Genomic DNA, 27,236 nt, shown 5'->3' with positions numbered 1-27,236 from the left:
CAGAGTTCTATTTCTGATCCCCTCATGACGCAGTGGATTAATCATGTGGTATTAATAATTCCGTCTGTTAGCTGGCGGCATCGATCCAAATCATATCCTTGAAAAACTCTATGGACATTTTTTCTCTCCGGCTGTCTGAATGTGATGGTGCTATTTTGGTGCACGAGACGCAGACAGAGACATATGGAGAGAATTAACTTGAATAACAATCACTTTGTCACTGATTTGTTGACAATTGTCTTCGTTCTACCAGGGGAACTTGGTGAAAAGGGACACAAGGTAAATGCTTTTCCAATTCAGTAATGTGATAGAGCAAAGCCCGAACCAAGGTCTTTTAAGCATTCATGTTTTGAACATTTAACTATTTTTATTTATTGAAATATCTAACTAGAATGACTCCTGCACACTGTTCTGTATATTTGCAAATTAAACGTATCCTATTGACATTGTTGTGTTTTTAGGGTGAGCCAGGTATTGGCCACAGAGGTCCTGTGGGACAGGCTGGTCCACCTGGAACTAAGGTAGACTCCCACACCATCACTTAGCTCTGCCCTCTACTTGGTCTAAATCTATTTAGCTTTAACTGGCTTCAATGCTTCTACACCTGCATTGCTTGCTGTTTGGGGTTTTAGGCTGGGTTTCTGTACAGCACTTTGAGATATCAGCTGATGTACGAAGGGCTATATAAATAAATACATTTGATTTGATTTGATTTGAAATTTGAATTGACAATTTTGTCACCTGAGGGCCTGATTGTTACTATGGAGATACAATAGTCGAGAGGAAACACTGAACTTCAGTAGCTGCTAGAGAAATACCAACACGGTCCTTATCTTTCTCCTATTAGCTATCCCCCTCTCTCTGGGATTGTCTCTTTCTTTTTCTATTCATTTATTAATTGTTGTTATCTTCCATTTACAAAGCAAAAACACTAGAACATATGGAATTAAAAACTGCAAGGGAATTATAATTTTAGTTATATCAGTGTAGTAATCAGAGCAATGCAAAAAAAATGATAATCCCTTTCTACCTTTGTCCCTCTGACTCTCTTTCTCTCCTTCTGTCTGTCTGCTTATCTGTCTCTCTCTCTTTCTGTCTGTCTGCCTATCTGTCTCTCTCTCCTTCTGTCTGTCTGCTTATCTGTCTCTCTCTCTTTCTGTCTGTCTGCCTATCTGTCTCTCTCTCCTTCTGTCTGTCTGCCTATCTGTCTCTCTCTATCTCTGTCTGTCTGCCTATCTGTCTCTCTCTATCTCTGTCTGTCTGCCTGTCTGTCTCTCTCTATCTCTGTCTCTTTCTCTCCTTCTGTCTGTCTGCCTGTCTGTCTCTATCTATCTCTGTCTCATTCTCTTCTGTCTGTCTGCCTATCTGTCTCTCTATCTCTGTCTGTCTGCCTATCTGTCTCTCTCTCTCTTTCTGTCTGTCTGCCTATCTGTCTCTATCTCTGTCTCATTCTGTCTTTCTGTCTGTGTCTGCCTATCTGTCTCTCTCTATCTCTGTCTCATTCTCTCTTTCTGCCTGTGTCTGCCTGTCTGTCTCTCTCTATCTCTGTCTCATTCTCTCTTTCTGTCTGTGTCTGCCTGTCTGTCTCTCTCTATCTCTGTCTCATTCTCTCTTTCTGTCTGTCTGCCTGTCTGTCTCTCTCTATCTCTGTCTCATTCTCTCTTTCTGTCTGTGTCTGCCTGTCTGTCTCTCTCTATCTCTGTCTCATTCTCTCTTTCTGTCTGTGTCTGCCTGTCTGTCTCTCTCTATCTCTGTCTCATTCTCTCTTTCTGTCTGTGTCTGCCTGTCTGTCTCTCTCTATCTCTGTCTCATTCTCTCTTTCTGTCTGTGTCTGCCTGTCTGTCTCTCTCTATCTCTGTCTCATTCTCTCTTTCTGTCTGTCTGCCTGTCTGTCTCTCTCTCTCTATCTCTGTCTCATTCTCTCTTTCTGTCTGTGTCTGCCTGTCTGTCTCTCTTTCTGCATGTCCGTCCTTCTCCCTCTGTCAGGGTGAGCCTGGTGAACTGGGGCCTTCTGGTGCTCAGGGTATCCAGGGTATCCGTGGTAACCCCGGTATTTCAGGTTCTCAGGGCTTGAGGGGCCAACCAGGAGACCCAGGAGAGGCGGGGAGAGAGGTGAGGAGCTCCCCGACCATCCCTTCAACCTGGGGCAAGGAGTTTGTCCTGATTACTGGAAGGCTTTGTACTCTAGTTATAATAAACCCAACACCTTGTTCTGTAGTTTTAATAAACCCAACACCTTGTACTGTAGTTTTAATAAACCCAACACCTTGTACTGTAGTTTTAATAAACCCAACACCTTGTACTGTAGTTTTAATAAACCCAACACCTTGTACTGTAGTTTTAATAAACCCAACACCTTGTACTGTAGTTTTAATAAACCCAACACCTTGTTCTGTAGTTTTAATAAACCCAACACCTTGTACTGTAGTTTTAATAAACCCAACACCTTGTACTGTAGTTTTAATAAACCCAACACCTTGTACTGTAGTTTTAATAAACCCAACACCTTGTACTGTAGTTTTAATAAACCCAACACCTTGTACTGTAGTTTTAATAAACCCAACACCTTGTACTGTAGTTTTAATAAACCCAACACCTTGTACTGTAGTTTTAATAAACCCAACACCTTGTACTGTAGTTTTAATAAACCCAACACCTTGTACTGTAGTTTTAATAAACTCAACACCTTGTACTGTAGTTTTAAGAAACTCCTGGCCTTGTAGTTTTAGTCTATTTCCTGGTCAGATCACGCAGTCCAAAAAATGTTGCAGACAAATTTATATCAAATTCACCAATAGCCAGAAACCCAGAACAAAGATAAATGTTTTCAAAGAGCAAAAATTCTGCCTACTAAGTAGGAAGATAATTGTGATAAAGTATGATGTGTACTGTTTTTGTTTATCTGTAGGGAGACAGGGGTAGAAGGGGTAAGAATGGATCACCCGGGACTCCAGGAGCTAAAGGGACACCAGGAATAGAGGTATGGTGAAATATAACTTGCCCTAGTCATTGTTTGCCCTCTATGGTTATCATGTAACATAATGGATGCTTTCTGTTTCCCAAAGGGTCCACCTGGTCTACCTGGGACGAAAGGAGAAAAGGTAAGACAATAGCCTGTTTGGTGGTGGTGTTGTTGTTGTTGTCGTTGTCATGTTGTATATGAGGAGATAATAACATTAGCACTCACTTCTTGTTGTTCCCAACAGGGCGACAGTATCCCGGGGGAACCAGGGGCCAGGGGTGTGGTCGGGATCACAGGTCGCAGGGTGAGACGGAACAATGGACTTAACTACCTCAGAGAGATGGACTTAATTACCTCAGAGAGATGGACTTAATTACCTCAGAGAGATGGACTTAACTACCTCAGAGAGATGGACTTAATTACCTCAGAGAGATGGACTTAATTACCTCAGAGAGATGGACTTAATTACCTCAGAGAGATGGACTTAATTACCTCAGAGAGATGGACTTAATGATCTCAGAGAGATGGACTTAATTACCTTAGAGAGATGGACTTAATTACCTCAGAAAGATGGACTTTATGATCTCAGAGAGATGGACTTAATTACCTTAGAGAGATGGACTTTATGATCTCAGAGAGATGGACTTAATTACCTCAGAAAGATGGACTTTATGATCTCAGAGAGATGGACTTTATGATCTCAGAGAGATGGACTTAATTACCTCAGAGAGATGGACTTTATGATCTCAGAGAGATGGACAGAGAGATGGACTTAATTACCTCAGAGAGATGGACTTTATGATCTCAGAGAGATGGACTTAATGATCTCAGAGAGATGGACTTAACCTCAGAGAGATCCTAGGCAGCATTGTAAAATATGGAAAAGCTGCTCGTCACAACAGGATGGCACAATATGCACACATTTACACTGAACATAAATATAAAAACAGCATGTAAAGTGTTGGTCCCATGTTTCATGAGCTGAAATAAAAGATCCCAGAAATTTTTTTTTTTCTCTCAAATTTGGTGCACAAATTTGTTTACATTCCTGTTAGTCAGCATTTATATTTTTGCCAAGATAATCCATCCACCTGACAGGTGTAGCATATCAAGAAGCTGATTAAACATTATCATTACACAGGTGCACATTATGCTGGGACAGTAAAAGGCCACTCTAAAATGTGCGGTTTTGTCACACACAATGCCACAGAACTCAGGTTTTCAGGCGTGTGCAATTGGCATGCTGACTACAGGATTGTCCACAAGAGCTGTTGCCAGATAATAACATTTCTCTACCATAAGCCACCTCCAACGTCGTTTTAGAGAATTTGGCAGTACGCCCAACCGGCCTCACAACCGCAGACCACCTGTATGGCGTTGTGAACAGGGTGCCCCATGGTGGCAGTGGGGTTATGGTATGTTATGGTATGGGCAGACATTTTATCTATAGCAATTTGAATGCACAGAGATTCCCTGATGAGATCCCGAGGCCCATTGTCGTGCCATTCATCCGTCACCATCACCTTATGTTTCAGCATGATAATGCACAGGCCCATGTTGCACGGATCTGTACACAATTCCTAGAAGCTGAAAATGTCCCAGTTCTTCCATGGCCTGCATACTCACCAGACATGTCACCCATTGAGCATGTTTGGAATGCTCTGGATAAATGTGTACGACAGCGTGTTCCAGTTCCCACCAATATCCAGCAACTTCGCAAAGCCATTGAAAAGCGGGACAACATTTTACAGGCCACAATCAGCAGCTTGATCAACTCTATGTGAAGGAGATGTGTAGTGCTGTATGAGGCAAATGGTGGTCACACCACATACACCACAGAATGGTCCTTCTGTAGCACAGTTGGTAGAGCATGGCGCTTGTAACGCCAGGGTAGTGGGTTCGATTCCCGGGACCACCCATACGTAGAATGTATGCACACATGACTGTAAGTCGCTTTGGATAAAAGCGTCTGCTAAATGGCATATAATAACATACTGACTGGTTTTCTGATCCACACTCCTACTTATTAGTTTTTTAAAGGTATCTGTGAACAACAGATACATGTCTGTATTTCTGGTCATGTGAAATCCATAGATTAGGACCTAATGAATTTATTTAAATTGACTGATACCAATTGACCTCATATGATACCAACTGACCTCATATGAAGTGTAACTCAGTAAAATCTTTGACATTTTAGCATGATGCATTTATCTTTTTGTTCAGTATAATATTTGTGATGTGTTTTGTTTGTGACAGGGTGAAAAGGGCATTGCAGGAGTCTTAGGAGCCCCAGGACACACTGTGAGTTAACATCATCACCTTTCATGACATGGACAGTCCAGAGGAGGCCGGTGGGAGAAGATATAGAAGGACGGGCTCATTGTCATGTCTGGAATGGAATAAATGTAACGGAGTCCAACGTGGTTTCCATATGTTTTATGTGTTTGATACTGTTCCATTTATTCCATTCCAGCCATTACAATGATCCTGTCCTCCTATAGCTCCTCCCACCAGCCTCCTCTGGTACAGTCATGCAGTTAACGGACATTTGTTTCATAGCTACCTTTACCTTTGACCTCTTTTACTTAGGGTCCAAAGGGCTTCCCGGGCAGCAAAGGAGCAAAGGTAGGTTGACGGTTACTTCTTTGATGACATGATCATTTTGGTGGACATTTTAAAAATGTATGTGATTGAGTGGGTCTTACTAAATACTTTGATATTTTAGATTTTCATACCCTCATACGTCCACTCAGGTTCTCCAGATACTTTAGATATTTTTACTTCAGAGACCGTTTTAAAGATGGTTTTGACAGCCCGGTGTTTCAGCGTTCAGTCAAATTCTCTGCTCGTTCTATTGAAGTGTCATCACTCTAGTCACTTCTGTCTCTTCAAACCCTCTATAGAACCTTCTTTTTGAATCATGTTTCAATGCTCACCATGTGGCCAGTCTGTTTCAATGCTCACCATGTGGCCAGTCTGTTTCAATGCTCACCATGTGGCCAGTCTGTTTCAATGCTCACCATGTGGCCAGTCTGTTTCAATGCTCACCATGGCCAGTCTGTTTCAATGTCATGTGTTTCAATGCTCACCATGTGGCCAGTCTGTTTCAATGCTCATGTGGCCAGTCTGTTTCAATGCTCACCATGTGGCCAGTCTGTTTCAATGCTCACCATGTGGCCAGTCTGTTTCAATGCTCACCATGTGGCCAGTCTGTTTCAATGCTCACCATGTGGCCAGTCTGTTTCAATGCTCACCATGTGGCCAGTCTGTTTCAATGCTCACCATGTGGCCAGTCTGTTTCAATGCTCACCATGTGCCAGTCTGTTTCAATGCTCACCATGTGGCCAGTCTGTTTCAATGCTCACCATGTGGCCAGTCTGTTTCTGCTCACCATTGGCCAGTCTGTTTCAATGCTCACCATGTGTCTGGCTCACCCAGTCTGTTTCAATGCCACCATGTGGCCAGTCTGTTTCAATGCTCACCATGTGGCCAGTCTGTTTCAATGCTCACCATGTGGCCAGTCTGTGGCCAGTCTGTTTCAATGCTCACCATGTGCCAGTCTGTTTCAATGCTCATGTGGCCAGTTTCAACGCTCACCATGTGGCCAGTCTGTTTCAACGCTCACCATGTGGCCAGTCTGTTTCAACGCTCACCATGTGGCCAGTCTGTTTCAACGCTCACCATGTGGCCGGTCTGTTTCAACGCTCACCATGTCTGGCCATGTGGCCAGTCTGTTTTCACCAAGTCTGCAATCACCATGTGGCCAGTCTGTTTCAATGCTCACCATGTGGCCAGTCTATTTCAATGCCCACCATGTGGCCACGCTCACCATGTGGCCAGTCTGTTTCAACGCTCACCATGTGGCCAGTCTGGCTCTGGCCAGTCTGTTTCAATTCAACGCTCACCATGTGGCCGGTCTGTTTCAACGCTCACCATGTGGCCGGTCTGTTTCAACGCTCACCATGTGGCCGGGTCTGTTTCAACGCTCACCATGTGGCCGGTCTGTTTCAACGCTCACCATGTGGGTCCAATGTCTGTCACCATGTGGCCAGTCTTCACCATGTGGCCAGTCTGTTTCAATGCTCACCATGTGGCCAGTCTGTTTCAATGCTCACCATGTGGCCGGTCTGTTTCAATGCTCACCATGTGGCCGGTCTGTTTCAATGCTCACCATGTGGCCAGTCTGTTTCAATGCTCACCATGTGGCCAGTCTGTTTCAATGCTCACCATGTGGCCAGTCTGTTTCAATGCTCACCATGTGGCCAGTCTGTTTCAATGCTCACCATGTGGCCAGTCTGTTTCAATGCTCACCATGCTCACCATGTGGCCGGTCTGTTTCAATGCTCACCATGTGGCCAGTCTGTTTCAATGCTCACCATGTGGCCAGTCTGTTTCAATGCTCACCATGTGGCCAGTCTGTTTCAATGCTCACCAGTCTGTTTCAATGCTCACCATGTGGCCAGTCTGTTTCAATGCTCACCATGTGGCCGGTCTGTTTCAATGCTCACCATGTGGCCAGTCTATTTCAACGCTCACCATGTGGCCAGTCTCAATGCTCACCATTCACCATGTGGCCAGTCTATTTCAACGCTCACCATGTGGCCAGTCTGTTTCAACGCTCACCATGTGGCCGGTCTGATTCAACGCTCACCATGGCCAGTCTCAACGCTCACCATGTGGCCAGTCTGTTTCAATGCTCACCATGTGGCCAGTCTGTTTCAATGCTCACCATGTGGCCAGTCTGTTTCAATGCTCACCATGTGGCCAGTCTGTTTCAATGCTCACCATGTGGCCAGTCTGTTTCAATGCTCACCATGTGGCCAGTCTGTTTCTGTCACCATGTGGCCAGTCTGTTTCAATGCTCACCATGTGGCCAGTCTGTTTCAATGCTCACCATGTGGTCGGTCATGTGGCCAGTCTGTTTCAATGCTCACCATGTGGCCAGTCTGTTTCAACGTCACCATGTGTTTCAATGCTCACCATGTGGCCATGTGGCCAGTCTGTTTCAATGCTCACCATGTGGCCGGTCTGTTTCAATGCTCACCATGTCTGGCTCACCCTGTGGCCAGTCTGTTTCAATGCTCACCATGTGGCCAGTCTGTTTCAATGCTCACCATGTGGCCAGTCTGTTTCAATGCTCACCAGTCTGTTTCAATGCTCACCATGTGGCCAGTCTGTTTCAATGCTCACCATGTGGCCAGTCTGTTTCAATGCTCACCATGTCTGGCCGGTCTGTTTCAATGCTCACCATGTGTGGCTCACCATGTGGCCAGTCTGTTTCAATGCTCACCATGTGGCCGTCTGTCTGTTTCAATGTTTCAATGCTCACCATGTGGCCGGTCTGTTTCAACGCTCACCATGTGGCCAGTCTGTTTCAATGCTCACCATGTCTGGCTCACCATGTGGCCAGTCTGTTTCAATGCTCACCATGTGGCCAGTCTGTTTCAATGCTCACCATGTGGCCAGTCTGTTTCAATGCTCACCATGTGGCCAGTCTGTTTCAATGCTCACCATGTGGCCGGTCTGTTTCAATGCTCACCATGTGTGGCCAGTCTGTTTCAATGTCATGTGGCCAGTCTGTTTCAATGCTCACCATGTGGCCAGTCTGTTTTTCAATGCTCACCATGTGGCCAGTCTGTTTCAATGCTCACCATGTGGCCAGTCTGTTTCAATGCTCACCATGTGGCCAGTCTGTTTCAATGCTCACCATGTGGCCAGTCTGTTTCAATTCACCATGTGGCCAGTCTGTTTCAATGCTCACCATGTGGCCAGTCTGTTTCAATGCTCACCATGTGGCCAGTCTGTTTCAATGCTCACCATGTGGCCAGTCTGTTTCAATGCTCACCATGTGGCCAGTCTGTTTCAATGCTCACCATGTGGCCAGTCAGTCTGTCTTCAATGCTCACCATGTGGCCAGTCTGTTTCAATGCTCACCATGTGGCCAGTCTGTTTCAATGCTCACCATGTGGCCAGTCTGTTTCAATGCTCACCATGTGGCCAGTCTGTTTCAATGCTCACCATGTGGCCAGTCTGTTTCAATGCTCACCATGTGGCCAGTCTGTTTCAATGCTCACCATGGCCAGTCTGTCAATGCTCACCATGGCCAGTCTGTTTCAATGCTCCATGTGGCCAGTCTGTTTCAATGCTCACCATGTGGCCAGTCTGTTTCAATGCTCACCATGTGGCCAGTCTGTTTCAATGCTCACCATGTGGCCAGTCTGTTTCAATGCTCACCATGTGGCCAGTCTGTTTCAATGCTCACCATGTGGCCAGTCTGTTTCAATGCTCACCATGTGGCCAGTCTGTTTCAATGCTCACCATGTGGCCAGTCTGTTTCAATGCTCACCATGTGGCCAGTCTGTCTGTTTCAATGCTCACCATGTGGCCAGTCTGTTCTCAATGCTCACCATGTGGCCAGTCTGTTTCAATGCTCACCATGTGGCCAGTCTGTTTCAACGCTCACCATGTGGCCAGTCTGTTTCAATGCTCACCATGTGGCCAGTCTGTTTCAATGCTCACCATGTGGCCAGTCTGTTTCAATGCTCACCATGTGGCCAGTCTGTTTCAATGCTCACCATGTGGCCAGTCTGTTTCAACGCTCACCATGTGGCCAGTCTGTTTCAATGCTCACCATGTGGCCAGTCTGTTTCAACGCTCACCATGTGGCCAGTCTGTTTCAATGCTCACCATGTGGCCAGTCTGTTTCAATGCTCACCATGTGGCCAGTCTGTTTCACCATGTGGCCAGTCTGTTTCAACGCTCACCATGTGGCCAGTCTGTTTCAATGCTCACCATGTGGCCAGTCTGTTTCAACGCTCACCATGTGGCCAGTCTGTTTCAACGCTCACCATGTGGCCAGTCTGTCTGCTCACCATGTGGCCAGTCTGTTTCAATGCTCACCATGTGGCCAGTCTGTTTCAACGCTCACCATGTGGCCAGTCTGATTCAATGCTCACCATGTGGCCAGTCTGTTTCAATGCTCACCATGTGGCCAGTCTGTTTCAATGCTCAGTCCATGTGGCCAGTCTGTTTCAATGCTCACCATGTGGCCAGTCTGTTTCAACGCTCACCATGTGGCCAGTCTGTTTCAATGCTCACCATGTGGCCAGTCTGTTTATTTCAACGCTCACCATGTGGCCAGTCTGTTTCAATGCTCACCATGTGGCCAGTCTGTTTCAATGCTCACCATGTGGCCAGTCTGTTTCAATGCTCACCATGTGGCCAGTCTGTTTCAACCATGTGGCCAGTCTGTTTCAATGCTCACCATGTGGCCAGTCTGTTTCAATGCTCACCATGTGGCCAGTCTGTTTCAATGCTCACCATGTGGCCAGTCTGTTTCAATGCTCACCATGTGGCCAGTCTGTTTCAATGCTCACCACCAGTCTGTTTCAATGCTCACCAGCCAGTCTGTTTCAACGCTCACCATGTGGCCAGTCTGTTTCAACGCTCACCATGTGGCCAGTCTGTTTCAATGCTCACCATGTGGCCAGTCTGTTTCAATGCTCACCATGTGGCCAGTCTGTTTCAATGCTCACCATGTGGCCAGTCTGTTTCAATGCTCACCATGTGGCCAGTCTGTTTCAATGCTCACCATGTGGCCAGTCTGTTTCAATGCTCACCATGTGGCCAGTCTGTTTCAATGCTCACCATGTGGCCAGTCTATTTCAATTAACTCAGTCCATTTTTCTATGTATGTTGGGATGTGGACAATGAAAATGAAGAGTCAATGTTTTTATGCAACTACCTGATACAGCCATATAGTATATAGTTTATGTTTTCTACACACAGACTACAAATGAATAGTGTCTCATAAGCCCATACAGGCCGGGCACCATTTGGTGTATGACACTAATATACAAATATTGTCAATCAATCAATTATTGTATGAATGTTATAAGCCATTGATTCCTTTCATAAAATCTATTTTCACAGGGCGACAGAGGTTTAGCAGGAATACAAGGAGAAAGGGTAAGCCAAACATGACATAAGTACTACACAAACAGTATTTTGTATGATTAATTCATATATGATGTACGTTCTTTATGTTTAGGGAAGCCCCCTCCAAATCCAGGGGCCGAGAGGCTACAAGGGCTTAAAAGGAGAAGGGGTGAGAAACAAGTCCCCTAAAACAAGTCCCCTAAAACAAGTCCCCTAAAACAAGTCCTCCACAATGTATTTTGACTTCTAGTTTGAGTTCCAGAGCAAATCCTCATTAAACAAATGTTATTTTAGAGAGACAGATTTAGCATTTTCACTTTGTGTGTTTTCCCTTTTAAGACGCTGTTTATCTGTTTTTGTTTGTTTGGTTGTTTGTTTTAGGGAGAGCGAGGCTCCCCAGGTTTCGATGGAGATAAAGGAGAGAAGGGCGAGGATGGGCCCCCGGGGTTCAAGGTGCTTCCTAATGCTTGATGACAGAACATTTTATGTGGAAAAAGAGAAAAAGAAAGATTGTTAAAAGATGTAATGAACGAGAGACAAACAACAACAGAAAGAGAAAATACATTTTCCAAAACATGGCAGCCAAAGAACATAGTGTTCTCACATTCAGCTTTTTGTCTGTTCTCCATCTGAAGGGCCTCAAAGGAGAGGCAGGGGCCAAAGGAGCCATGGGGCTGTTTGGGGTCCGTGGACCAGTGGGCCAAAAGGTCAGCAGGAATACAGCATGTATCTATCTACAGGCTACATGGAACCACTGTTATCAGATCTATGCTGCTACGTGTTTGCTCACTGTTGCTCTGTGCCTCCAGGGAGATACTGGTGAGCCTGGAGTCAATGGAGAAGTGGTGGGTATTTATCTAACACACTTTAACAGTTTAATATAGAAAAACAGTAACAGTCAAAAACAGGCTTTGTTGATTGGCTTGTTGTTGTCACAGGGTCGTAACGGGGACGATGGATTGGACGGAGCCACAGGAGCCAAAGGAGACATGGGACTCCAGGGACAGAAGGGAGATCAGGTGAGGAGAGTGTGGCATAGAGCATATAATTTAGAGTCTAGACAAATAGAACCTGTCATCTGTGATTCATTATACAGTAATTCTGTTCCGTTCTGGTATTCTATTCCTAGGGTGACAGAGGTGAACCTGGCTTACCAGGGGATACTGGGCAGACAGGAGTGAAGGTCAGGGCTTGATCCTAATGCATTAGGCATGTTAATGAGATGGTAATGCAATGATCAAAGGTAACTCTTGGTGTCGGTTGTGGTTGTTGCACAGGGATTCCGAGGCCTACCTGGACGCATAGGAAGCACTGGGCAAGATGGAGAAAAGGTGAGTTGCCTGCTGTGGGATTCAATACAATGATCACAACAACACAATGTGCTCCAGGAAGTATCGTCAGTACCACTGACCTGCAAAAGTAAAGGTTTACAGTAGTGCCAACTAGCTGCCACACGCTGCATACAATTTAGTATACGGTCAATTGTCTGACCTAGTTGGCCACTGTCAGACTATGGTCAATGGTTGCACAGTTTCAGACGCAGTTTCAGTGAAAATGTAAGTATTTAATCGTTGTTTGACACAGGGAGAGATGGGTATTCCTGGAACCCCAGGACATCCAGGGCTCAATGGACTCACAGGACGGAAGGTAGGCACACGCACACGGCACACACACACACACACACACACACACACACACACACACACACACACACACACACACACACACACACACACACACACACACACACGCACACACACACACACACACACACACACACGCCACTCTCCGAGGGTGCCTCATGGGGTTGGGATATGCAAAAAAATACATTTCCTATTCTCACGTATAATACACACTCGTGAAGTAGGATAAATATAAGCACCCGCCTAATTATTGATTTATTATTTATAGACACACACACAAATCAAAGTCATTCTCACTAATCTTCTGAAAAGTGTTGATTGTGATGTGTAGGGTGAAAAAGGGGACGGGGGTATCAATGGAGTAGAGGGAGCACCAGGACTAAGAGGAGAGAAGGTTGGTTCAAATCACATGTAAAAACAATACTCAAATGATGACTATTAATAGTCTATGTACTACAGAGGAATGTGGAAATATTCATGTAGTTCTTGAAGCGTTATGTTTTTCTTCCATCATGCACCATTCATGTTGTCCCTGTCTTGTGCAGGGTGCCACTGGTTTCCCAGGGTTCCCTGGGTTTAAGGGGTCAGCAGGGACACCAGGCAGTGATGGAGCGGAGGGGCGACCAGGACGTAATGGGTCCAAGGGAGAGACAGGAACCAAGGTAGATTGAGGTTGCCTTCCAGTCAAGGTTATTATAGTAAACGAAAACTGAAACTAAAATAAAAACATAAAACTTTATAGTAAATTGAAATAAAAACAAAAAAACATTTAAAAAACTAAAACTATACTGAAACTATCATCTTTGCCAGCAAAACTAACTAAAATAAAAATAACTAAAATAAAAACCTCATTTCAAATGGGGTTTTCAAGCTTCTGAATCTGGTGGTATAGGCCTAGTTTGTGCATCACTGTCACTAGCTAGCACTTGCTAACAGGGAAGAAATCCAAGGGCGAGCACGGAGCGTGAGTGGGCCAAGCTAGAACAGCTTGTGAAGTTAATGGAGCCGTTCGCAATCCACACCAACCAACTTCAAACGGACAGCCAAACTGATGTGGTGCCGTGCCCTCTCAACCTTGAGGCACACTTGCAGTCAACAACTGTTGCAAAACAGTTGTCACAGGTCCTGCTGAAGTCACTGCATGACTGCTTCGCATGCATACTGAATGGCAGCCAACTTCAATCCAACCCCTGCAGCAGCTTGCCTGATGGACACAAGTGTGTCTCTGGCACTTGGCTCAACAGAGATGGAGGGCAGAAGAAACGTTTGTACTTCATCAAATCAGAGATTACAGCCGTGGACCAGCAGGACCCCAGGAAGAATCCGGCAAGCATCTCGACCACCGTGCTTCAGAAATATAGCATCCTCGCATCGAAGATTGTGTCTGAGGTCACGGTCCAGTCAGAGGGTCAACCTGACAAGGCATTAAGTGTCCCGTGTGACCTGTGGAAATACCTGGAAGAGGTAAAGGAGAGCATGTTTACAGAGTCAACTCTCCAGTTCTGGATGGAAAGGATGGCTGTTTATCCAAAGCTGTGCACTGTGGCACTGGATCTGGTTTCTGCCCTGGCATCCCAAGCGTTTGTGGAGAGAATATTCTCTCTGTGGACAACTGTCATCAGGCTTGAGAAACCGAACCAACACCTCTCTTGAAGATAAACCAGAAAATATTGTTTGCTCGAACAGAAACACACACAAACAAGCTGGCTGGCTGTGAACTGATAGATTTGTGAAGTTTTGTATTGGCAATGTTTTTGCTGTTGTTGCAACTGTTTTTATCAACCCTATTGGAAGGGGTTAAATCCAAGTCACAATAGGATTGACTTACAATTTACACCTAACCAAACGTATGTCCTGGCCATGGAGTTGTACAGAGTCCTCTAGTGGCCAAAAGACTGTGTTAGCATGGGCAGTTCCATGGACGACATTCGCCATTTTGATTCAGTCAACTGGCTGGGACTTTCAACTTCATTGGCTGATCCCACCTGATGACCCGGTTGGCATGACCTGATGACCCTGTTGGAGTAGTGACAGCCGGGTCATCAGGAGGGATCAGCCAATTAATTTCACTTGTGAAGAATAAAATTGACTATTTCAAGATGGCGTCTGTGGAAGCTGCCTTTGCTCTTACAGATGACATCTTGACACAGATGGAATGTTATGTTTATCCAAGTCTATGGTCCTGGCCCATCACCTTACTGCCCATCACCTTACTGCCCATCACCTTACTGCCCATACCTTACTGCCCATCACCTTACTGCCCATCACCTTACTGCCCATCACCTTACTGCCCATCACCTTACTGCCCATCACCTTACTGCCCATCACCTTACTGCCCATCACCTTACTGCCCATACCTTACTGCCCATCACCTTACTGCCCATCACCTTACTGCCCATCACCTTACTGCCCATACCTTACTGCCCATCACCTTACTGCCCATCACCTTACTGCCCCCCACTGACAAGAAGTGACATAAAAAAAAACTACAACACATAATGGCTCCTTGCCATTGAACACTGAAACGAAATCCTCTAGGAACGAAATAGAAAGTTTTTTATCAAACTGAAAATAAATAGATACTAGTACATCAATTCTGAACACTAACTGAAAATAAACCGAATTTCAAATAAATATCTAAAAACAAATATAAATAAAAACTAATCTTAAATCACCAAACTGTAGTAACCTTGCTTCCGGTAACCTATTTTATATTAGTGTCATGGAAGCACAATATTGTCTGTCTGTCTGTCTGTCGGTCCGTCGGTCGGTCCCTAGGTCCCTCCCTCCCTCCCTCCCTCCCTCCGGGTCCCTCCCTCCCTCCCTCCCTCCCTCCCTCCCTCCCTCCCTCCCTCCCTCCCTCCCTCCCCCTCCCTCCCTCTCTTTCTTTCTTTCATAACAACCACAGCCCACCAACCCCAAAACATATTTTTACCCAGTCAGAGGGCACCTTAAAAAATCCACTTTTCACAAAAATAAATAAAGATCCACACATTGTGATGATTAGATAATACAAGCCTGATTCTGTCAGGCACATTGTCCACCTAGCAGAATGCCTGTCAGATATGTAGATAGACAGGCAGTAGACAACATTCCTATGTATAGGAAGGAATAGAATAGAAGCATAATTAAGACACAGAAATGGGTCTATTTTCTGATGCGGCGGGAACGCTAACCAAATCTCTATGCTAATGAGTCCTTTCAGCCACAATTAGCAGCCTCTTGATGTTGATAGGAGAGAAGGGATGGAAAGGATGCAATGACGTTCCTATGGGACGTTTTATCACAAAACATCTGGATATATTTGATATTTATAGGATAACTAGAGGGGCAAGGTAAGCCTAATGATCAGGTTGAGCTTTATTTAGGCAACTATGTAATAAGGAGATACGTAGTTTTTTATTTAAATTTTATTTGACCTTTATTTAACTAGGCAAGTCAGTTAAGAACAAATTCTTATTTTCAATGACGGCCTAGGGAACAGAAGGGAACGTAATCGGGGGCAGAAGGTCCTGTGTCAGTTATAAGGGCAGTAATGAACAGCTTGGGGCTATTTGGAAGTAGCTTGGAAGATTTGAACGTAGTAGGGAAGCAACGTTATAAGGTTACTAGTCCAGGGAAGTACTCTAGTGACCACTAGAAGCGTACCCTGCCGCCCCAAGGGAAGTAGGGAAGAAGGTACGTAGTAGGGAAGTACGTTATAAGGAAGTACGTAGAAGGGAATAAGGAAGTACGTAATAAGGAGGTACGTAGTAGGAAGTACGTTAAGGAGGAAGTAGGGAAGTTATAAGGAAGTACGTAGAAGGGAAGTACGTAATAAGGAGGTACGTAGTAGTGAAGTACGTAGTAGTGAAGTACGTAATAAGGAGGTACGTAGTAGTGAAGTACGTAGTAGTGAAGTACGTAGTAGTGAAGTACGTAGTAGGGAAGTACGTAGTAGTGAAGTACGTAGTAGGGAAGTACGTAGTAGGGAAGTACGTAGTAGGAAGTACGTAGTAGGGAAGTACGTAGTAGTGAAGTACGTAGTAGGGAAGTACGTAGTAGGGAAGTACGTAGAAGGAAGTACGTTGTTGGGAGTACGTAGAAGGGAAGTACGTAGTAGGAAGTACGTAGTAGGGAAGTACGTAATAGGAAGTACGTAGTAGGGAAGTACGTAGTAGGTACGTAGGAAGTACGTAGGGAAGTACGTAGTAGGAAGTACGTAGTAGGGAAGTACGTAGTAGGGAAGTACGTAGTAGGGAAGTACGTAGTAGGGAAGTACGTAGTAGGGAAGTACGTAGTAGGAAGTACGTAGTAGGGAACGTAGAAGGTACGTAGTAGGGAAGTACGTAGTAGGGAAGTACGTAGGGAAGTACGTAGTAGGGAAGTACGTAGTTGGGAAGTACGTAGTAGGGAAGTACGTAGTAGGGAAGTACGTAGTAGGGAAGTACGTAGTAGGGAAGTACGTAGTAGGGAAGTACGTAGTAGGGAAGTACGTAGAAGGGAAGTACGTAGTAGGGAAGTACGTAGTAGGGAAGTACGTAGTAGGGAAGTACGTAGAAGGGAAGTACGTAGTAGGGAAGTACATGTCCCTCTTATAATACTATACCATTTTTGTATAATGGAATTTAGATTGAAGGAAGTTGTCTGTTTGTATTTATATGCGAGAGAGTGTGTGTCTGTGCGTATGTCTGTCTGTGTGTTGTCTATTTGTGCATGTGTCTGTGTGTGTGTGTATCTATCTATCTATCTATCTATCTATCTATCTATCTATCTATCTATGTATCTATCTATCTATCTATCTATCTATCTATCTATCTATCTATCTATCTATCTATCTATCTATCTATCTATCTATCTATCTATCTATCTATCTATCTATCTATCTATGTCTTTGTGTGTGTCTATCTTTGTGTGTGTCTATCTGTGTGTGTGTCTATCTTTGTGTGTGTCTATCTGTGTGTGTGTCTATCTGTGTGCCTGCCTGTTTGTGCATGTGCCTGTGAGAGCACATGTGCGTGGGCTCACTAGCACGCGCAGCACCTGTGTGAGTAAGAACGTTCTTCATTTTGCTGTGTTGTTGTCCCAGGGAGAGAGGGGCAGGAGAGGCAGAGGGAAGCCTTGTCAGACAGGACCACCTGGAAGTCCGGGACAAAGAGGAGGCAGTGTAAGCTACTTCATAGACCAGACACATAACACTCACACACATGTTGTTGTTCATGTATCAATACCTAATGGGAGTTACTGTCACTAGGCTGGGTGACAGTAATAATTGCTGTGATAATAACCACTGTGTCTTTTCCAGGGAGAGCTCGGAAACGAGGGACTAAAGGGAGAGAAAGGGGAACCCGGACTCTCTGTAAATACATCTTACTTATTCCCACACACACGTTTCACACCTGCCTGGCCTAAGACATATTTGTATTGACAGACAGCTTGGTTGAAGACAAGGTCTAAGCAGCACTCTGCTCTCTCTGTTTTCAGGCCGAGGAGGTGAAGGATCTGGTCAACCAAGAGGTTGTGAACCAGTGCGGTGAGTGTTTCTGTGTTTTGCTGTGTGTGCGCATGCAGGTCTGTGTGGCTGTGTGTCGGTTCTACATTCCAAAACTCCCACTGCTGCGGCATGGCACCCCTGTGTGTTCTGCCATCTGGTGTGCCCACTCTGTGGAATGGCCCGTTGAGAGAGGGGACACCGTGACCGACCGGAGTCATTCACAAACACCAGACTCATAAACCATCATGCCACCCACCAGAACCCACAGGGCCCTACAACCACAGGGCCAAACGCACCTTTAGTTTACACCTCCACAACATTGAGCAGAAAGGCATTGTGGCCTTATCCATAGTGAACATCATTAAAGTAGAGAATTTGTTTTATGTCAACGTATCATATCAAATTTCCTCCATTAGTTTCCAGGTGTGAAATTGTCAATTGAATCCAGTAAAAGCCTGTTTAAGGCTCATGTTTATTCAATGGCAGGAAAACACTGACTATTCTGTCTGTGGTTGTTGCAGGGATGGACTTGAAGTTTGTGGTGAAGTCCAAGGACCCGGATGCTGAGAGCATGATGTTTGAGAGGGAACCGGACGAGCCTGTATCCATCTTCACTCGCAGCCTTCCTGAGGATGAGATGGGAGAGGAGGAAGAGGACAATAAAAGACTTGTAAAGGAGCTGGTAGGATCAACCACTCCTCCCCCCGTCCCCTTGCGAGAGGAGCGGACCCCAGGTGATGACAACCTTACCGGTAAGTCAAAGTTAGAGGTTTGTGCCGTATCAGGTGTGGTGGTCCAAGCTCCTGACCAACATATATGCCCCTGGTCCCGATGTGATGCTGCTTTCCATTCCTGTACAGCATAGCCACACTTTTTTACACAGAAGAAAACCTAAACGTATCTTGTCTGTCACGAATGTTGAATAAAGTTATATTTAAACTGTGGGATTGGTTCTTATTCGGGTCGAAATTCCAGACAAATATCCACAGAGAAGTATTGTTTATCCCCCACCTATTTGAGTAACTAATAAATAAAAAGCTGTTGTTTTTTCCTTCATGTAAACACTGCCCTTGTCCCTAAGTGAGACCCTCGCTTAGACCAATCTAATATCCTATCCATCTTTTTACTAACCTCCAGAGTTCACCCCAACCCTGAAGCTAGACTCTCCATTCTGAGTGCTTTATTACTGTGCGTAGAAAAAGACGAGGACAAAGACAGAGGGAAGAGAGAGAGAGGCAGAAAAACACAGTGTTATCACGGGTCATTATCCTAGCCAGCCCTAGGCTAGCCAGCCCTAGGCTAACCAGCCCTAGGCTAACCAGCCCGAGGCTAGCCAGCCCTAGGCTAACCAGCCCTAGGCTAACCAGCCCTAGGCTAACCAGCCCTAGGCTAGCCAGCCCTAGGCTAACCAGCCCTAGGCTAACCAGCCCTAGGCTAGCCAGCCCTAGGCTACTGGGCTTCTCATCCCATTTGAATCCCTATTTCGGGTTCCATTGAACCAAAGGGATCGGAAATAATCAAAGGCTCACATTGCCCCTGTCAATGTCATTGTGTCCATTGTTAAGTGTAATCCCGCGCCCGGGATCGTGACATCTAGCTTAATCTACAGGTATATATACATATGACCTGAGTTCCAAAATATTTGATCTTTTCAAATGCTCTGAGCATTCGATTGAACTTGCCTGGTGTGCCAGATGGGCGGGGTTTTCACTCTTGGGAGTATTACATTGATTCCATTACACCAGACCAGATTTGGCTGATAAAAAAAGTGAAATAAGAATATAATCCAAACTCCATAATCTCCCCGTAAATGCAGTATATTTTACATGCAAAATGTATCAGTCACAGACAAACATCCGACTTGGAGATTTGTAGACATTTCCATCATTCATCATCCTTTCCTCCATGTCTCCCTGTTCATCCTCCAGTATGAACCTATAGAGAGTCAGTACAACAGACCAAGTCAGTCGGACAGATTTAAGAGGGTCAGTGCCGAGTCTGCAGACCAATACAGGCTGTATTCCAAATGGCACTCCATTCCCTGTATAGTGTAATACTTTTGACCAGGGCCAATAGAGTAGACATTTATCAAGAGCCCTGTGTGTTGATTAGAGGAGTGGGACGCAGCAGACCCCACTTAGTAATAAATAGTTGAATCTGCCTTTCTGTAAGCTAATGAGTTCTCTCTTCAGACTCTGGAGCCAACAGGGGAGCAGATTGGGGACTGAGGCACAGGAGAAGAAGGGTTCCAGGAGTCGGGCCACGCTCATCAGGTGAATGAATGGAACTTGTTTTCCTTTCCATCTCTCTTTTCTCTCTCCGTCTTTCCTCTTCCTCTTGTTCCCGCTTCTTCCTCTCCTCTTCTCATTTTGATTCTTTATTTTTTCTCTTGCACTCTCTCGCTTTCAATCCCTCCCTCTGTCTCTCTCTCTCTCCCTCCCTCTCTCTCTCTCTCTCCCCATCTCTCTCTCTCTTTATCTCTCTTCCTCTCTCTCTCAATTCAATTCAATTCAATTCAAGGGGCTTTATTGGCATGGGAAACATGTGTTAACATTGCCAAAGCAAGTGAGGTAGATAATATATAAAGTGAAATAAACAATAAAAAATTAACAGTAGACATCACACATACAGAAGTTTCAAAACAATAAAGACATTACAAATGTCATATATATATATATATATACAGTGTTTTAACAATGTACAAATGGTAAAGGACACAAGATAAAATAAATAAGCATAGATATGGGTTGTATTTACAATGGTGCGTGTTCTTCACTGGTTGCCCTTTTCTCGTGGCAACAGGTCACAAATCTTGCTGCTTTGATGGCACACTGTGGAATTTCACCCAGTAGATATGGGAGTTTTTCAAAATTGGATTTGTTTTCGAATTCTTTGTGGATCTGTGTAATCTGAGGGAAATATGTCTCTCTCTCTCTCTCTCTCTCTCTCTCTACCCTCTCTCTATCTTTCTATCTCTCTCCCCTTCTCTCTCTCTCTCCCCCTTCTCTCTCTCTCCATCTCCTCCCCTATCTTTCTCCATCTCTCTCTCTCTCCCCTTCTCTCTCTCTCTCTCTCTCTCTACCCCCTCCCTATCTTTCCATCTCTCTCCCCTTTCACCCTCTCTGTCTCTCTCCCCTTTCACTCTCTCTGTCTCTTTCCTCTCTCCCCTTTCACTCTCTCTGTCCTCTCTGTCTCTCTCCTCTATCTTTCTCTCTCTCTCTCTCTCTCTCTCTCTCTCTCTCTCTCTCTCTACCCTCCTCCCCTATTTTTATCTCTCTCTCCCCCTTTCACTCTCTCTCTCTCTCATTTTTCTTATCTCTCTCTGTCTGTCTCTCTCTCTCTCTCTCTCTCTCTCTCTCTCTCTCTCTCTCTCTCTCTCCCTCCTCCCTATCTTTCTATCTCTCTCCCCCTTTCTCCTATCTCTCTCTCTCTCTGTCTTTCCATCTTTTTCTATCTCTCTCTCTCTCTCTCTCTCTCTCTCTCTCTCTCTCTCTCTCTCTCTCTCTCTCTCTCTCTCTCTCTCTCTACCCCCTGCCCTATCTTTCCATCTCTCTCCCCCTTTCTCTCTCTCGATCTCTCTCTCTCTCTTCATCTTTGTCTCTCTGTCTCTCTCCATTTTTTCTCTCTCTCTGTCTCTCCCTCTCTCTCTTATATTAGTTTGTAATGAGGAGGGAGTGTATGGGGCACAATGCGGGACGAGAAAGATAAGAGTGTGTGTGTTGTTGTGCGCTAGAATTTTTGAATGAATGTGCAACCCACATTGAAAGGCAAAACTATTAAAAACCATTATTCACTTAATTAATGGATGTTCTAACAATGACTCATAAGCTTGATATCACAGCACAATGGACATTATTTATTTGGTTTCCACAAAGGATTTTAATTCACTGAGGATAATATTCCTAATTCTACGTGTTTTTGAACGTGTTCACTCTTGTCAAACATGCCTCAGAAAAGCTTTTCTTAATTATCTGTTACTTAACTCCTATAATTTAGTGATTAGCCTGGTCCCAGATCTGTTTGTGCTGTCTAGCTCCTACAGTCATCGTCATGTTTGGCACAAACAGATCTGTGACCAGGTTATATTATCTCTACTTTTGCTTTAGACTTGACCCCTGACCTCTGCCTGCTGCCCATGTCAGAGGGGGATGTTGGGAGCATGTCCTGCTGTGGTACTACCACCCCCACTCCGGGGAGTGCCGGCCGTTTGTCTACGGGGTTGTGAGGGCAACCACAACCGCTTCAACACCAAACAAGAATGTCAGAGGTGGTGTGGGAAAGAGAGGAGAGGTAGGGAACTACTTGTTACCGGTAGTAGTCTCCAGGTTAGAGTTGACAAGGAGGAATCCCTCAGTTTACAGGGGACATCTGGGGGGAGGTGAACCAACAGCCGGAGGGTTACTGGCTTCAATATCCCATGTGCTGTCTAGCGCCTTTGTGCCCTTGAGCATGGCACTTTACACCTAATTGCTCCAGAGGCAGGTTGGGTACTGTGACAGAAAAACAATAAGGACGTTTCAGTCCAAATGGACCAATAAAGCAAATATTTTATTCTATTGGAATAACTCCAGAAGATTTGGGAAGCAGAGGAGAGGTCGGGAACCGCTAGGGATGACTAGGGAATGACAAGAGGAGATTTGGGAAATATTGATCAGAAATACAGTGTAGACATTGTTAATGTTGTAAATGACTATTGTAGCTGGAAATGACTGATTTTTAATGGAATGTCTACACAAGGGTACAGAGGCCCATTATCAGCAACCATCACTCCTGTGTTCCAATGGCACGTTGTGTTAGCTAATCCAAGTTTAGCATTTTAAAAGGCTAATTGATCATTAGAAAACCCTTTTGCAATTATGTTAGCATAGCTGAAAACTGTGGTTCTGATTAAAGAAGCAATAAAACTGACCTTCTTTAGTCAAGTTGAGTATCTGGAGCATCAGCATTAGTGAGTTCGATTACATGCTCAAAATGGCCAAAAACAAAGCACTTTTTTCTGAAACTCGTCAGTCTATTCTTGATCTGAGAAATGAAGGCTCTTCCATGCGAGAAATTGCCAAGAAACTGAAGATCTCGTACAACGCTGTGTACTACTCGCTTCATAGAACAGCCCAAACTGGCTCTAACCAGAATAGAAGAAGTGGGAGGCCCCGTGCACAACTGAGCAAGAAGACAAGTACATTCAAGTGTCTAGTTTGAGAAACAGATGCCTCACAAGTCCTCAACTGGCAGCTTCATTAAATAGTACCCGCAAAACACCAGTCTCAAAGTCAACAGTGAAGAGGCGACTCTGGGATGCTGGTCTACTAGGCAGAGTTGCAAAGAAAAAGCCATGTCTCAGACTGGCCAATAAAAATAAAAGATCAAGTTGGGCAAAAGAACACAGGCACTGGACAGAGGAACTCTGCCTAGAAAGCCAGCATCCCGGAGTCGCCTCTTCACTGCTGATGTTGAGACTGGTGTTTTGCGGGTACTATTTTCTTATGGCTGCAGGGGCAGTATTGAGTAGCTTGGATGAAAGGTGCCCAGAGTAAACGGCCTGCTCCTCAGTCCCAGTTGCTAATATATGCATATTATTATTTGCATTGGATAGAAAACACTCTGAAGTTTCTAAAACTGTTTGAATGATGTCTGTGAGTATAACAGAACTCATATGGCAGGCAAACACCTGAGAAGAAATACAAACAGGAAGTGGAAAATCTGAGTTTGGTAGATTTTCAACCCAGCCCCTATTGAATACACAGTGGGATATGGATAAAGATGCACTTCCTAGGGCTTCCACTAGATGTCAACCGTCTTTAGAAACTTGAATGAGGCTTCTCCTGTGTTGTGGAGCCGGATGTGAGCTCCTTGAGTACATGGTCTGGCAGAGAGCCAGGTCCTGGTCATGCGCATTTCACATGATAGCGACCTGCGTTCCATGGCTTCTCTACAGACATAGGAATTCTCCGGTTGGAACTTTGACAAGTTTCTTCGACCTGTAATATAACTTTTTTATAGTTTTCGTCTGAGGTTCGGATGGACCTGCAAGAGCATTTGGATTTGTGTACTAAACGCGCTAACAAAAGTAGCTACTTGGACATAAATAAGGGACATTATCGAACAAATCAAGCATTTATTGTGGAACTAGGATTCCTGGGAGTGCATTCTGATGAAGATCGTCAAAGGTAAGGGAATATTTATAATGTGATTTCTGATTTATGTTGACTCCAACATGGCGGATAATTGTATTTATTTTCCGAGCGCCGTCTCAGATTATGGCATGGTGTGCTTTTTCCGTAAGTGTTTTTGAAATCTGACACAGCGGTTGCATTAAGGAGAGGTGTTTCTATATTTCCATGTCTAACAATTGTATTTATCAACATTTATAATGAGTATTTCTGTAAAATGATGTGGTTCTCTGCAATATCACCGGATGTTTTTGGAACTAGTGAACGTAACGCGCCAATGTATACTGAGATTTGTTTTATATAAATATGAACTTTATCAAACAAAACATACATGTATTGTGCAACATGAAGTCCTATGAGTGTCATCTGATGAAGATCATCAAAGGTTAGTGATTCATTTTATCTCTATTTGTGCTTTTTGTGGCTCCTCTCTTTGGCTGGAAAAATGGCTGAATTATTCTGTGAGTTGGTGGTGACCTAACATAATCGTTTGTGGTGCTTTCGCTGTAAAGCCTATTTGAAATTGTACACTGTGGTGGGATTAACAACAAGATTACCTTTAAAACGGTATAAGATACATGCATGATTGAGGAATTTTAATTATGAGATTTCTGTTGTTTTGAATTTGGCGCCCTGCACTTTCACTGGCTGTTGTCATATCGATCCTGTTAACGGGATTGCAGCCCTAAGAAGTTTTAATGAAGCTGCCAGTTGAGGACTTGTGACGCGTCTTTTGAATGGTTATGTACATATATTAAAAATATGTCCATTGTGACAACTAGCATGTCCGTTGACAACTACCAACAGTACATTTCCTAAAAGAAAATGCAGCACTTGAATGCACCTTCAATCATGGCCATGGTTGGTATTCAGGAATAGAAGGGGTCAAATATGGAAGGAACCAATCAGACTAGCCGGAGCTGGCACTAGAAATGAGAGAGGTGATCTAGACAGCCATTGTGAATCTTGGGATAAACATGGGCAAACACCAGACAGCCTGGTCAAACACATTATTTGAAGTGCACTTGATTTAGCTTGCCGTTTGACAATTGTATTTGACGTCAGTCTGGCACACACAAATGCAATCTCAAAGGAGGGGCTGTACGCTATTGTTGCATTACATAACACATTCATTGTTTCTTCACAGGTCTTGAGCCTAGAAGGTGAGAGGGAGCTGCCAATCAAGACATTTTTTTTTTGTAAATGCCACAGTGTAAAATGTTCGAATTTTTGTGCAGATCTGGATTTTTTAAATATTTAAAGTAAACTAATGATTTTCCACACTTGAGAGAAATGCCCATATAGAGCAGAGCTGCATGGGTTGCATTGATTTGCAAAATCATTCGAAAGTCTTTATCTGTGCCTGTTTGAGCTTGCCTGGCTTAATTACCCAATAGAAAAGTCCCAAAACTGCAAAACCCTGCCCATCTGGGACTCCAGGCAGTCTTTTAAGGTAACGCTCAAACTATTTTTAAAGTATTTGAACCCAGGTCTAATACAGCTACTGTATTTTCTATGGACTATGCCAATTACAGATGACTCACCATGTGAATGTTATGAATGTGTTCTTTCATGTTTTAATCAAAAGGTAGCCTGCACATTCTATATTACTATAGTAAAGTACAGCACATTCTCAAGTACTGTAGAATAGCACATTCTATAGTACTATAGTATAGCACATTCTATAGTACTATAGTATAGCACATTCTATAGTACTATAGTATATCACATTCTATAGTACTATAGTATAGCACATTCTATAGTACTATAGTATAGCACATTCTATAGTACTATAGTATAGCACATTCTATAGTACTATAGTATAGCACATTCTATAGTACTATAGTATAGCACATTCTATAGTACTATAGTATAGCACATTCTATAGTACTATAGTATATCACATTCTATAGTACTATTGTATAGCACATACTGTATAGTATAGCACATTCTATAGTACTATAGTATAGCACATTCTGTATAGTATAGCACATTCTATAGTACTATAGTATAGCACATTCTATAGTACTATAGTATATCACATTCTATTGTACCATAGTATAGCACATTCTATAGTACAATAGTATAGCATGTTCTATAGTACTATAGTATAGCACATGCTATAGTATAGTATAGCACATTCTATAGTACTATAGTATAGCACATTCTATAGTACTGTAGTATAGTATAGCACATTCTATAGTACTATAGTATATCACATTCTATAGTACTATAGTATAGCACATTCTGTATAGTATAGCACATTCTATAGTACTATAGTATAGCACATTCTATAGTACTATAGTATATCACATTCTATTGTACCATAGTATAGCACGTTCTATAGTACTGTAGTATAGTATAGCACATTCTATAGTACCATAGTATAGCACGTTCTATAGTACTATAGTATAGCACATGCTATAGTACTATAGTATAGTATAGCACAATCTATAGTACTATAGTATAGCACATTCTATAGTACAATAGTATAGCACGTTCTATAGTACTATAGTATAGCACATGCTATAGTACTATAGTATAGTATAGCACATTCTATAGTACTATAGTATAGCACATTCTATAGTACCATAGTATAGCACGTTCTATAGTACTATAGTATAGTATAGCACATTCTATAGTACTACTTCTAAGTGCATCACTTTGTTCTAGTTGTTTTTAACACTTCAACCCTGATACTACTGAAATCATTTTTAACACTTAAACCCTGATACTACTGAAATAGTTTTTAACACTTAAACCCTGATTCTACTGAAAGATGTTTATTGTATTGGTACATGAATCTACACCAATGGCACTGTTAATGTGAATTGATAATGAGTATTTACTGTTTTAATGTGTGTCATTAAATCACAACAATGAGTCTATGACGTTCCTTTACCACTGTGTGTGTCAGAGAATCACAACAATGAGTCTATGACGTTCCTTTACCACTGTGTGTGTCAGTGAATCACAACAATGAGTCTATGACGTTCCTTTACCACTGTGTGTGTCATTGAATCACAACAATGAATGACGTTCCTTTA

General features: G+C 43.7%; 1 protein-coding gene across 1 annotated transcript; it reads left to right on the top strand.

Moving 5' to 3' along the window:
• The first annotated feature begins 183 nt into the window (after nucleotides 1-183).
• Nucleotides 184-26,311, top strand: LOC118382846 (collagen alpha-2(IV) chain-like). Its single transcript, XM_052471754.1, has 26 exons — nucleotides 184-279; nucleotides 462-521; nucleotides 1,987-2,112; nucleotides 2,909-2,980; nucleotides 3,066-3,101; nucleotides 3,207-3,266; nucleotides 5,222-5,266; nucleotides 5,555-5,590; nucleotides 10,898-10,933; nucleotides 11,016-11,072; nucleotides 11,285-11,356; nucleotides 11,539-11,610; nucleotides 11,713-11,748; nucleotides 11,842-11,922; nucleotides 12,033-12,086; nucleotides 12,181-12,234; nucleotides 12,488-12,550; nucleotides 12,878-12,940; nucleotides 13,092-13,208; nucleotides 17,615-17,692; nucleotides 17,831-17,884; nucleotides 18,010-18,058; nucleotides 18,541-18,771; nucleotides 20,212-20,292; nucleotides 22,126-22,309; nucleotides 25,337-26,311. Exons 1-25 carry the CDS (start codon nucleotides 184-186, stop codon nucleotides 22,242-22,244), a joined length of 1,848 nt encoding a protein of 615 aa, XP_052327714.1. The 3' UTR covers nucleotides 22,245-22,309; nucleotides 25,337-26,311.
• Nucleotides 26,312-27,236: the final 925 nt, after the last annotated feature.

This window comes from Oncorhynchus keta, chromosome 19 (genome assembly GCF_023373465.1).
Source record: "Oncorhynchus keta strain PuntledgeMale-10-30-2019 chromosome 19, Oket_V2, whole genome shotgun sequence".
Classification (NCBI taxonomy): Eukaryota; Metazoa; Chordata; class Actinopteri; order Salmoniformes; family Salmonidae; genus Oncorhynchus; species Oncorhynchus keta.
The sequence above is the reverse complement of the archived record's forward strand: the minus strand, read 5'-3'. Positions and strand labels throughout refer to the sequence as shown.